This window comes from Saccostrea echinata, unplaced genomic scaffold (genome assembly GCF_033153115.1).
Source record: "Saccostrea echinata isolate AGI-Se365-2 ecotype Australia unplaced genomic scaffold, CSIRO_AGI_Sech_v1 ptg000030l, whole genome shotgun sequence".
Lineage (NCBI taxonomy): Eukaryota > Metazoa > Mollusca > Bivalvia > Ostreida > Ostreidae > Saccostrea > Saccostrea echinata.
This window is the reverse complement of record NW_026889779.1, coordinates 12132821-12146810: the sequence shown is the minus strand read 5'-3', so window position 1 is coordinate 12146810 and position 13990 is coordinate 12132821. Positions and strand designations below refer to the sequence as shown.

The following is a 13990-nucleotide window of genomic DNA, read 5'->3' as shown; positions in this document are numbered from 1 at the left end:
AGAGGATGAAAGAGTTTCAGGGTGTAATTTTTGAAAAGGAAAAAGATATACTACATAATAAGCTAAATTGAATTTATGTTTGAAAGTCACAAAACACTCAAATCATTTTCAGACTAAATCAGATTATCAGTAATCTTATGACAGTGTCATGATAGATAAAACAGAATAACTACCGTTAGACTTAATAAAGTTTATAAAGTCTACGGATTTTTCCGTTTGCCTAATGAGCACGGTCGACAGGGGATGCTTACTCCTGCATGGCACCTGATCCCACTCTGATGGTTTTTAGAGGTCCGTGTTTGCTCTGCTCCCGATTTGTATTGTTTAAATGGACTTTTTAAGCTTGATTACTGTTCGTTATCTCCATATTTCATAGATTTAATTAATATAGAACAAAAATTTATAATCAGTGTATTTACAAGTTCAGTTTAATTATGTCTAAGCATTATTTATTTTTAATTCTGGGTCTGTATACAAATCTCGACATTCCCTCACTGCATTCTTTGCCTCTTTGTTGCTGAAATAGTTATATAGCATGACACCAGGTACCATTAAAAGCAGACCAATGAGAGTGAAAGCAGTCGTTTCATTAAATACTGGATGCCATCGAAAAACGTTCTCTTTCACATTAAATTCAAAAAATGTCCAGAATATCGAGGCTATGGGACCAACTAGTGACTGCACCACGGCAGCGAATACAGCCCCCTCAGCGTATTCGATGAGAAGAAACTGAAAGAGATTTCCGAAAGTGTATCCCCCGAAGAAGATCCAGGACTTTCCAATGAGACCCTTGCAGTCGGAACTAGTGCTAAACAAGCATGTTGTCCCTTTCTTGTATCTGGTAGAGAATTCCGAAAAAGAACTAGCCTGAAAGGAAAAAAAATAATATAATTAAAATATCATCAAAATTAAAATATCTTTTAAAAAAAAAAAGGTTTGTAACGTCTAATATTTGGCGCGCTTGTTGATACCCACCATTCCAAATCCAGGGATAAAGTCAGTCCAAAACAAGCACGCCATACAAATTATTTGAGTGAACTGTGACCACATAATGAAGTTGAATGATTTTGCCTGAAATAATAATTTAAAAAAAACTATGAAATAAAGCTATAATTATCTTTTTCGGTTGCCCAAAACGCTTTTCTTTATGAAAGGTTTCAATATATATATATATATATATATATATATATATATATATATATATATATATATATATATATATATATATATATATATATTACAAACAGTTTATATACTATATACTTTATATTAAAGAAAGTAATTAAACTCAACAAATCAAGTAACAAACCTCACTGTTTTTTAATTCCTTTTCACATATAACATTCATGATTCCAATTGGTAAAAATCCCAGAGCAAAACAAAGTGGCCATAAAATTCTGGCAGAAGTTGATTCTTCGGCGGTGTTAGAATCGTCAGCAGAGTTGATACCAAATATTTGGGGTTCAGCGGTAATAAAAAGGCCCGCCATCACCAGGCACGTGCAAAGTGCACGTATAACACTTATTCCTTTAAAATTAAGAGAAATGATTTGTTTGAAATATGCCATTTACAGAACTGCATTACACTGCATGTATTTGTTTGACGGCCTAGTACAGGCATTACAATGCAAATGAAAGAATGGAAATGTAGCCTACATTGTAATTTAATCTTAACAAGTTTCAACAGATAAAAAGTAGAAAATAAAGCCATACATGTACATTATTTTAAAAGCAAATAATAAAAATATTCCATGCAATTTATTAACTTGTCGGTCAAATGTCGTCACTTCTATAGATAAGTTATTGATAGATATAACATAAAAATGCAGCCTGAGTCCTGAGAAATTTATATAAAGACATATAAGTAAACAAAATAAATTACACGATTTGCTTAGGCATTGCAGCCAAGCAGTTCTAATTTCAATTTTATGTCCAAGGATATTTCCATTTCTATTTGTTTTCTCTGTGATAACTCTTTGAAAGTTAGTTGAGTTGATTTCTTGATCATTCTACCGGAATGTAAATTTCGCCAAGCGAAAGGTCAGGAGCTAAGAAGGCCTAATATGCATGTAATTCTCGTGTGGCTGTCTTTGTGTCTGCCGCTAAGGAGGCCTAATATGCATGTAAGTCTCGTGCGGCTGTCTTTGTGTTTGACGTCAGTGGGCAAGAACTATTGAAATTGACATGTGAGGCCTCGTGTAATTTAAATCTATTAGTCTACATTTTTCCAAATTTACAATTTTATTTCACAATGAAATGGAAATATAAGGAATCACTGTCTAGTTAGTAGAGTATGCCAGGGACATCAACGATAGTTGGAAACGTGGGATAATTTATGTATAACGGGCTTCGCCCGTTATGCAAATATCCCACGTTTCCAACTATCGTTGATGCCTGGCATACTCTACTAACTAGACAGTGATTCCTTTAAAATATTTTGAGTTTTTGCATTTTTAATTAGTTTAATACATATATCAGCATGTAAAACGATCTTTGTTCTATGACTAAAAAGAGCATTGAGTTTAAAAGCTATTTTTAAATACTCAGTTCGGCTGAACTTTACATACACTTTCAACTAATCTGTAAACATCTATGATATACATTTATTATATACCCAAGTGTGTATCACTCAATTTTACTGTAGATTTCGTACAATCACTTGACGGTGTGATCCGACTTTCCGGATCACCACACTGTGGTTTTCTGAATCCATATCACCAATCTCTGAAATTGATGAAGTAGTACACAGAAACGTGACGTTATTTTTCATGCGCATCAAAAAATTCCTTGACAAAATGCTTTGTTTAATAGGAAAATCTTATATAATTGATCTCAAAAGTTTTTTTAAAACTATATTTTGCTAGTTGTAAGGGGGTATATAATAAATTTATCATTATAACAGTAACTTGATCCGAAGAGTCGTATCACGTCTCGTTGACAGGCGCGGATCATCAGATCAAACTCGACGCTTCGTGTCTCGTTTGATCTGATGATCCGCGCCTGTCAACTCGACGTGATACGACTCTTCGGATCAAGTTACCGTTCACGGTAGCTCAGTCGGTAGAGCGCTCGCTCCGTGATCGGGAGGTCGTGAGTTCGAATCTCGGCCGCGACAGACCTAAGTCGATAAAAAATAGGTAGCAACTGTTCCTTCGCCATGCGCTCGGCACTTTGGAGTGAAAGTTGCGGGTCTTTCGGATGAGACCTTAAAAACCGAGGCCCCGTGTCACGGCAGGCGTTGGCACGATAAAGATCCCTCACTGCTCAATGGCCCTGAGTGCCGAGTAAAGGTCAAAATTTGAAGCCCTTCACCGGTATATGGTGACGTCTCTATATGAGTGAAAAATTCTCGAATGGGACGTAAAACAATATACAATCAATCAATCAATCGGATCAAGTTACTGTTATAATAATGTATATATATCAACCTAGCAATACCTTTCCTGAGGAAAATAAGCCGGCATATTATTGTAAAAGGAATAGTTGTTGTTGATAAAATCCCTTGCAGGTAGCCCGGCGTCCTGTTTGGAGGACTAGCAAACACAACTAGTATTCCATTAAGAGCAGTAAAAAGCCCCAGAGCAAAAATTATCTTTATACTGGATGTCATTCTAAAAGTAGTGGATTTGTCTATGACGCATTTGGCAAAAAGATTAGTCAAGACAAAAAGAACACCGATGACGAAACATGTATTCAGCAATAGAACAAAAGCATCTCCACCGATTTCATCCATTGTACCGGCAAATACCGGCAAGCTTACATTCATTGTAACGTTTGAGAATACGTTTAAAATCGCCAAAATAACATTTCTTGTGACTCCTTGGAACCGAAATTTTCCCGTTTTTCCAGACGTCCATGCTTCCTTTGCATGACTGTCCCAGAGTTGTCTCTCTCTTAATAGAGGGGATGTTTCTTCGTTCTTCTTCATTTGCGTCGATGGGAGAATGCACAATCCTATTGTTTTGTTATATCTCTGATTAAAACCTAATTCTAGTGGTTTATTTATCGGTGCAACTAGGACATTTAAGTAAGGAAGATAAAATGTATAATATTTCAGGTCATTTTAATCTTAGCATCACATGAATCTACAATCATCAAGCATGTGATATTGTTTACCTCATTACTTAATACTTAATGTAAAGATATTTAAAGAAGCGAATCTTGATAACATACGAAACCAAGATTGATGAATCTTATTGATAAAGTGAAATATGTTTATCAATGAAATATTTCAAAATATTCATAAAATTGTACACACAGTACCATATTGTATTATACAAGCAGTATGTAAGTATAATAAAAATCATTTATGTATTTTGTCCTGAAAAGATCTCGAGTGATTCTGTGTAAAAAGTACTTCTGGAACCTGCTCTTGTGTCCATCACCGTTCTCTCTGTTATATACTGTATTGTTTGTGATTAATGCATATTCTCTGATTCATCTCATTTAATGTTTATATGGAGAAGTACCAATTTTTTTTTTTTGTCTTTTCTATGAGATTTGTTATTTCTACATATGTACCATATCATCATATCTTAGAGTCAGATTATAATGAAAACAAAAATTCGTTATTGATGCCCCGTGAATACTTATGAGGAATCTCGATTAAATATTCGTGACGTAATTGTTTATCAAAATGTGTGTGCATGCACATAATGACATATACATGGGTGATATATCTCATGATACATGTAGTAGTATTCGGCATCTTTATTGTGATGAGATAGAAACTTTTAAAACAAATGAACATATTATAGATTATCTCACATGCGTGAAATAAAAATAATAAAAATAAAAATAATTATAGAAAAATTATGATATTTTACAATTGGTTATAATAATTATAATTTTCGAATGTGATTGTTCCCCAAAATAAACATTTATTCGGAAATGATCAGGTATTATCAAATAAAAAGCAGAACACAACTTTAAAATAGGGTTACTTTTATTCTGTAAATAAAACAATATTTTGACCAATTTGAAAATAAAGCACAGGTAAAACTAAGGAAGTCCATATACAACAGCCAATTACCATTGATTACTTCAAATAACTGCAAACTGTCACCATCAACAGCTACTTTAAATTGCCGCTAATCAGTTACATATATAGAGGAAGTTCTTAATTGTTGATAGAACTTTCAAGTTTATTTATATGTATTATGAAATATCTTTTAGACTTAATTTACTGGCGGATTTAAAATAATGAAGATTTAAAACACGCTATATCAGTTGAATTGTTTGTTCGTTTGATGTGCTGTCAAATTGTATTTCACCAGAAAATAAACTATACAAACAACCGTAACAATTTTATTAATACGATATACTGAGATGGAAGCATATTTGCCAATGTTTCAATTTTGACTAAAATCACCTGGAATTTCCCATATTCATCATTTCTTATCTAATATCTTCAACTATATTAGCATGTTTCACGTGGTTAATACGACTTTAAGATGCTCTTTAAAAAGACCGCCAATGATTTACTGTGAACATTTGACATCGTTAGAAGATGGGAGTATAGCTTTTATCTACTTTCCGTGGAAGAGGAAATAATATAGTCTGGTTTGTAAATTCAACTACACCGTCAATTTTCTTTAATTAATCATTTCATTTCTGAATAGTTTGTATTATTTTCTTTTAGTTAATCTTTTAGTTAATAATAATAATTAAAGAAAGTTTCATTTACTCAATTGCAATAAAAAAGATTTTAAAAATACTAAGTTAAACACAAACGACTGAAGCTTAGCTCCAACCGATGAAATATGCTCCATCAATGTACATTATATCGAGCCTGGTCAGAGATTTATTGTAATATATAATTTTTTGTTCCTTATTTATAAGAATTGTGGATAACCTTGTAACCACCCCTTCTCTTAGCACTGTCCCTTTTCCCCTTTACTTATATCACGTTTTTAGCTTAATTATAGCATAATTTTCTTGAACAATCAAGTGTTCTTTTAAAAGTGGAATGTGAAAGGAAAAAAGGCAAAGTGGCTATATCTGATTCATCAGATCATAAAATGACACTTGTAAATTTCATAACATCCACATTTTTCAAATATTTTTTTTGGTTTCTTTCATCATAAGATAAATTGTTCCCATCCAATGATTTTACAGTATCAATTACAGGTAGGCCTACTTCCGAAATCATGGAATTGAATGTACTTTAATTTTTATTTGGTCCTCATTTAGTATATATATTTGCTAAGTCGGTCAGTAACTTTATACAATTTTTATATATGTTAACTATTATATACATGTATGTAACTGATAAGGTTTTTATTTTAAATATTATTTGTCAAGCTCCAACTTATATGTACCAAAAAATAAGAAAAGAAACATTCCCCTTATTAACACATTTCTAAAAAGGGCGTCGTTACAACATACATAGAATTGCAACATTTGATATGAAAATAGAGCCAAGTCATACAACTTCCTAAATTGTACATAACGTGCTTTTTCAAGGTTAAGTTGCTGGTACTTAAACATGTAATATGATTTCTGAAGGTTTCTTAAAAACTTCCTTGTTATGTACACCTCACGTCACTTTAGCTTTACGTTCTTTCGATATCACCTGTGTATGATTCTATCGCCATTTTCTGTTCTCCGTTTTTGATTTTAGAATACGATAAAAATAAGCATCCAAAAGAATGGACAAAATAGAATTGGCAGTTTTCGAAAAATAAAGTACATGCAACTGAAAAAATACGCATTTCACTGTTAAAAAATAATCTGTTGAGTCACGAAATTCACCTATGTTTACACACAGGTAGTATGTGCTTGTTACGATGTTCACGCATTGTAGATAACAGAAGTGGAATATTGAAAATTACAGGCATAAATGATTGATTGCTACTGGATATATTAAAAACACAAACTTCTCTTTTTATCGAAAGTGAACTAGAAGTTAAAAAAGAGCTACTGAATGTTGACATTTTACTGTGAAATCTAGTTTCATTAACGGTCGAGATGGGGAACTGTTTGTCCAGAAACAGACGGCAGTTGGTAAGTCAATATTTTAGTGGCTTGATTTATCAAATCTACCGAGATAACTTATTATTTTCAGTTTTTTAATTTTTCCATAAGAATATGAGGAAAATGTATTAACACAGACAAAAAGCTTTGGATATTTTAACACGAACCATAATATTTTCCCCTCGTGTGAAATTAACAGAGAAATTGTATTCGTGTTGAATTAATAAATACAGAAATATTGTTTTCAATATAGTGTACTTGAAATCATAAAACTGGATTAAATGAGGTTCACATCTTTTGAAGAAATGCTATGAGAAACATTTCCTTTTTTAAGGGTTTGACTGCGAATCAACACAGAAACAACTATGATAATATTAATGTGAGTATTTAATACAAAAGTACTTTTACAACCCAAATGACAATATCCTACTTCTTAGTACTGTCTTAAGCCATCGTAAGAATTTCAGTTATGTCAGGTAATTATCAAACTTTTTTAAATGTACTGAAAATCATATTTACTCAATAAATACCATCCTACACAATTAGAAATATTATTCTTTAAGACTACAGTAACAAAAAGAAAATAGTATTAAAATCTAAACAGGAAGGCACAAAAGGGATCTCTTCCAGTATATTTTACAGATGAAGCATACTGCAAGCCAGCGCTTCTCTTTCTATTATTTTATATTTGATTTAGTACCCCCCCCCCCAACGGGATGAAAATGACATATATAAAATTATTGAATTGTTTTCAGTACTCATGAATTATCTAAAAACTGTTTTAAAGAAAGGTAAATGCATAAATACAATGAGAAATCTTAGATCTTACTTTTTTCGACCCAGAGTCACATTCCTGGTGCCAACCTTCATGTTTATGATAAAATCCGAAGTGTAAGTTTTAATTAGTTATTATGGCTTGTACTCGTATAGTGAAAAAAAATGTTTACGATCAAGCTCTTTTTACTCTTCATGTTTGAGACTATTTTAGTCTTCTCCTTCTTTTAATTCATCACTTGTGTTGATTTATTTTAAGTTATAATACTTTGATATGTATATATTCAGCATGAAGCTACTCTTTCTGAATTTTAGAAGAAAAATAACATGCAAATTATATGATGTATGTACATGTAATGGTATGCATGTATTTCATTTGCACAGTCAACTTAGTATGAGAACATCCCTATGTACCTACTCATACACTTGCCGTGCATGTCCACTGTACCTAAATACTTTAACTGTCAAAATTAAGTTTCAGTCAAGCCACGAATTGTATTGTATATGCAGATAAATGTAAAGAAATCGCACCACATACATGCATCTATGTTTGAGGCCACCTCAAGTCAAATACTTACCATATTAGCGTACTTTTTTTCTGTTTATAGCAATAAGGAACTGCATGTTTTCAAAGAATGTAGATATAAAGGCTAGGAAAAATGAAATCCATTACTAATTATAATATACTCATTATATTTAATAATGAAAAGTTCAAACACATCTGTAATGAAAATCTTAATGAACTTAACCTTCAGTCTAAGAGTTAACATTTTACTTTCAGCAAAATCAAAATGATTCCTCGAATGAATATTTCAGTCTTGAGACATCAACTGGCGCGAAAAGCAATACGGTAAGGAACACAGGGGCTTATGCACTAAGCAATATACCCCCTTTTTATCTTTACTTCTGCACTAGTTACAACTTTTGCGCAGGGTAGAATCGATAAAACTCGCTTCTCAGCTGCATAGTTTTCAGCCTAATAAATATTTTATAATAAATTTTGTACAGCTTAGAGATTAAAACATTTCCTATCAAAGCGGTCTCCAATATCAAAATGATAACATGGAAAATAAATAGGTATAAGGGCAGGCATATCACACTGTGCGTAAATGCACACGTGTGTGAAATGTCAGTAAGGATTATCTTTTACATGTGATTGTCCCTTATGATATATGTATTGAATAGATACATGGGATACATAGGAACCGGGGGCATGGGGGGCGTGTCTCCCCCCCAATAATTTTGCCGATATATAGATTATTATAGTAAACATAGATATTATATGCTTGTGCCCCCTCAATAAAATCGTCTGATGACCTTTTTTTTCTTTTTCTTTCTTTCTTTTTTTTTGTTTTGCTTGTCAAGGAATTTTTGGTAGTTGATGACCTTTTTTTTGCTTGTCAGGAAATTTTTGGTTGTGCCCCCTCAACTGTCAACTGAAAATTTATGGCTGTGCCCCCCCCCCCCCCCCCCCCAAAAGCCTGAATTTGCTTCCTACGGGCCTGAGCTATTTCTTTATCATTGTAAATATTTCAAATATATATACAGAGGAGATCCACCTTTCGCTTAACTATAAGTCAGTCAATCATTCGATCAATCAATACTTCGTTATTTAGTAAAACTATTTTTCATTCATCGTAATTGTAGAATCCTGAAGGAATTTATGCAGACATTGTAGAGACAAATGTGAGAGTGAGTAATTTTTTTGACAACTAATAATATTATCAAAAGATCGATATTTTGTATGGTATGTCATTTCAAAAAGGTTAAAATCACAACACAATGTATGTGTTTTTATAATTTTCAGATACCACGTCTTGGCAAATACCCAGTAATGGCCGCAATAGATTTTGGGACAACATACAGCGGCTATGCGTTTGCATTGAACAATTCTGAAACCAAAATACAACTTCCAACGTGGTCTGGCAGTGAAACAATGACAAACAAAGCACCAACGGCAGTGTTATTTGGACCAGATAAGTCCTTTCTAAAGTTTGGATACGAAGCCATTGCGTACATGCAAGATAATCCAAATGAAGAGGATCTCGATAAATTTTATTTTTTCCAAGATTTTAAAATGCTTCTTTATAAGACGGAGGTATGTGATTGACTTGTCCTATTTCTTTTGTAATAAAGTGTTGATGTTTGAGGAAATTTACATGTGACAGAAATGAAAAGAAATTTCTTCATGAAAATCTTTACCAGGGAGGCTTGAACAATGTGCCCGATTTAAGAGATTCGAAGCCTTGAGTTTTGTTTAATCTTTGAAATAAAACATATTGATTTACAGTGCAGGAAACTAATTTTGTTACAGCATCGATGCTGATTTGAATGCTTCCTTTGCTTGCTGATTTGAATGCTTCCTTTGCTTGCTGATTTAATGCTAGTAATCCTTATCCTGATGCTGTTTTATAATTAGGTCAATGCTACCGGAAGTAGATAATGAATTTCAGCATTGTCGTTTAAAGCAATAAAAGTGCCTTTTACAATTATTTGATCATAATATCTCACTATGTATCAATAATGTGAATATTTGACCAACATTCTTTCTTTCTTTTTTGATTTTTTACTGAATTAAAACTCATTGATTTTCTGATGCTAGTAGGATAATGCTGATTTTATGTAGGTCAATGCTGGTTTTATCCTTTGCTTGCTGATGCTGATCCTGGTAATGCTGTTTTTTAAATGCTGATGCTGATGCTAGCTCGATCCTGATGCTACTAATGCTTATGATGATGCTGGTTTATGTAACAAAATTAGTTCCCTGCACTGTATGCTGATCTGGTCCGGTGTACTCCAGTAAGGCGTCTTCTTGATATTATCTGGTACTGATTATTATATGAATTTAAATAATTTTCAAGCATTCAATTTATTTAAAAATATTTATCATTTTTAGGATTTATCATTGGAAACTAAAATTCAAGATGTAACGGGTCAGAAAAGTTTGTCAGCAATAGTAGTTTTCTCAAGTGTAATTAAGTTTTTCTCCGATAATCTGATTTCAAATTTTGCCAACCGTTTTGGTGGATCATCGTTTGAGACGAGCGATATATTTTGGGTGATAACTGTACCTGCCATTTGGAGTCTGAAAGCTAAATACTTTATGCGAGAGGCTGCCGCAAAAGTATGTACTTCTCCAAGTCTAAATTTCACTTTTTGAGTGACTGAAAATACATTCATTTTCCTGAAGTTTATGGAATGATGAGTGCTCAGTTCCTTTTTCATTTTATGAACAAAAATATTTTAAAAACATTCAATAGGCTGGTATACCATTAAGTCAATTGGCAATTGCACTAGAACCGGAAACAGCCAGCGTGTTATGTCGCACAATAGAAGTGTACGTCTCATCAAATGACGGAATAGGAGGTGTAAGGAAAACTCTATGTTCAATACCAGACAACTCTACATATTTAGTTGTAGATATGGGAGGTAAATCTAAATTCAATTTTATCTGACATAATAAAAACTTTTTAAATGAATTGTTTAAATGCAGAGAGACATTGAAAATGTATATCAATGAATGATTTATCGGGGAAAGTCAGATAAATACAAGGTACTTAAGTAGAACTGAAATTAGAAATGGAATTTCCTTCTTGCATAATCAAGATATAAAGAAAAACATTAAATTTAACCAATAATTTTTATATGAATAAATTTAAGATAATTGTTGCATGTTACAAGCATATCAGTATTTTTTGCTGTATAGGTGGTACAGTAGACATAACTCTTCATCAAGTCCTTGAAGGCGGAGGACTCCGTGAACTTCACAAAGCTAGCGGTGGAGACTACGGTGGAAACCAGGTCAATAAAAGATTTATAAAATTTATTGAAGAGTTATTCGGAGACAGTGTTGTAGAAATGGTCAAACAAAAACATCCATCTGACTGGGTTGAAATCCTTACTAATTTTGAACACAAAAAGAGAGCAACAACAAAATCTAACGATCAAGAAAGGGTTGTTATCAGGTTTCCTTTTTCATTTGTGGAAGAGTACAAGACTCTTAAGAATTCAGACTTCCATGAAAGAATAAAATCTCTCGGATATGAAGAGGAAGTTGAAGTTAAAAAGGATAAATTATATATAAAATGGAAACTTTTTAAATCTTTCTTTGAATTTTCTTTCACAGGAATTAAAAACTGTGTTGAAAACATTTTAGAAAATGGGAGCAATACAGAAACAATTCTGTTTGTTGGAGGATTTGCAGAATCACCCTACCTTATCCAAATTCTCAGAGAACATTTCAGTAACTTCAAAGTTCTTGTGCCAGAGGATCCATCTCTCGTTGTCTTGAGAGGAGCTGTTTTGTTTGGATTTGACCCTACTATAATTCGATCAAGAGTTTGTCGATACACTTATGGCTTTGCAAATCAGAGACCATTCGTTGATGGCAAAGATAAGATTGAAAAGAAAACAGAGCACGGTGGACGATTTTACTGCGATGATGCTTTTGATAAACATGTTGAAATAGGAGAGATGCTTCAACTTGGAAAATTTCAAGAGCCGAAAGATTATCATCCACTGAAAGATGACCAAGTATTAATAATGCTTGAACTATATGCCTCCACAGAAAAAGACCCAAAATACGTGGACGACCCATCTTGCCACTTAGTTGGTGTAATGGAGATTGAAGTGAAGCCACGAAAACCTGGAGAGGACGGAACTGTATCAGTTCGTGTCAACTTTAGTGGAACTGAACTGGAAATAGAAGCACGTGAAAAGAGAACAGGAAATATTACCCGATCAACGTGCAATTTCTTAGGATAATTACGGTTATCTTAACTTGGATTTGTTTTTCCTTTTTAGATTTTTCTAAAGTTCAGTATAGGTCACTGTAAAGAACAAATTAATTTACACATTATTTGACGATCATGAATTATACTGTGAATAAAACTTCAGTCTGAGATGCATCTGCTCTGATATGCAGTTTTCTACAAATCAAAGGATTTTATTTTGATGAAGGCTATTTTGTTTAATTACAAAATAAGAATTATCATGAGTAAAAAAAATATGTAAACATATCATTTTCATTAAATCCATGGAACAAATAGATTTATACAATTGTTTATGAAAAAGGAAAATATGAACTGCATTCATTATATAGATTTAACGTTGTAGGGAAAACAAACAGAAAGTCTTAAGTCGTCAAGATAACAAAGAGTATAAATATCGATTCTTGATCAGTCTTATGAGAGGAATAATTTGACATGAGAAGGTTTCTTTAAAATCATTTTTAAACCATTCTTAAAACCACGAATTTTAAAAATTCATATTAAGTTGAGAAGTACTGTTATTATGAATATTGTTAGTCATTAGTTTCTTGTCAGTTCACCTGGCCTTAACATAGTATCCTTAGTCTAGAGACACATGGGCCACAACACTCACCCAGTCACTTTGGCACTGCTGTTTTTCATCAGATTTTTAAAAAAAATATATCCCTTTTTATTCCCATGAAAAATTTTGACCGTATCTGTGACATTACCCTAGCATCATGAGATTAAACCAGCATGTCAACATCTTGCAATACATGTACTTACAGAATGATATACCGGTCTGCAGGGGATGCTTACTCCTCCATGACACCTGATCCCACTTCTAATGATTAAAGAGGTCCGTGTTTGCTCTGCTCCTGATTTGTATTATTTGAATGGACTTCTGAGCTTGAATACTGTTCGTTATCTCTGTATTGCATGAAAAGGAACATGATTTCCGGTAACCGACGCCTGTAAAATGTCATTTTTGCTTTCAAGAATGTTTTATTTAGGAAATCAAACTAAAATAGACTGCTATAAATCTCTTCTAAGATTCAGCATTTGCCTTTAATGAAGGCATCAGTTCGAACGATCCTCAGCCGAAATTATGAAAGCATGATATCCTAGAGAAATGTTATCAATCAATTTGATTAATGAAAGCAAACTAAGGAGTAGCGACATTCATTTTCATTAATTACAATATAAAATGTGAGCAGAGCAATCAAGGACCAATAATGCATCAGAGGTGGGATCAGGTGCCATTGAGGAGTAAACATCCTCTATCGACCTGTCAAACCTGTTATCTTGGTCATGATTGGGTAAACAAAAAATCCCTGATCAATTCAGATGAAAGTAATGGCCCTATAATTTGTATTTAAAAAAAACCTCGGTCAACATTCGACCTAACAACAGATTGAAATGATGTAAGAAATAATTCAACAAAGTTTCAAAAAGATTGGCAGGACAGTTACTAATAATAAGGAAATTGAATTT

At 32.9% G+C, this 13990-nt stretch overlaps 2 protein-coding genes across 4 annotated transcripts; one reads left to right on the top strand and one right to left on the bottom strand.

Moving 5' to 3' along the window:
- Nucleotides 1-415: 415 nt before the first annotated feature.
- LOC133196351 (uncharacterized) lies at nucleotides 416-3932 on the bottom strand. The gene is made up of 4 exons (XM_061332259.1): nucleotides 3438-3932; nucleotides 1310-1527; nucleotides 976-1071; nucleotides 416-867 (listed from the first exon to the last, which is right to left on the bottom strand). The coding sequence occupies exons 1-4, from the start codon at nucleotides 3925-3927 to the stop codon at nucleotides 439-441; spliced, it is 1233 nt and encodes a 410-aa protein (XP_061188243.1). The 5' UTR covers nucleotides 3928-3932; the 3' UTR covers nucleotides 416-438.
- A 3021-nt stretch (nucleotides 3933-6953) lies between these two features.
- Nucleotides 6954-12795, top strand: LOC133197313 (heat shock 70 kDa protein 12A-like). Of its 3 annotated transcripts, XM_061333277.1 has the most exons (9): nucleotides 6954-7004; nucleotides 7309-7353; nucleotides 7818-7865; nucleotides 8530-8598; nucleotides 9396-9440; nucleotides 9556-9846; nucleotides 10645-10872; nucleotides 11009-11177; nucleotides 11455-12795. In XM_061333277.1, the coding sequence occupies exons 1-9, from the start codon at nucleotides 6969-6971 to the stop codon at nucleotides 12510-12512; spliced, it is 1989 nt and encodes a 662-aa protein (XP_061189261.1). In that variant the 5' UTR covers nucleotides 6954-6968; the 3' UTR covers nucleotides 12513-12795. The 3 variants fall into 3 exon arrangements, with proteins under 3 accessions (XP_061189261.1, XP_061189262.1, XP_061189264.1); XM_061333278.1 differs by lacking the exon at nucleotides 7818-7865; XM_061333280.1 differs by lacking the exon at nucleotides 8530-8598.
- The last annotated feature ends 1195 nt before the right edge of the window (nucleotides 12796-13990 follow it).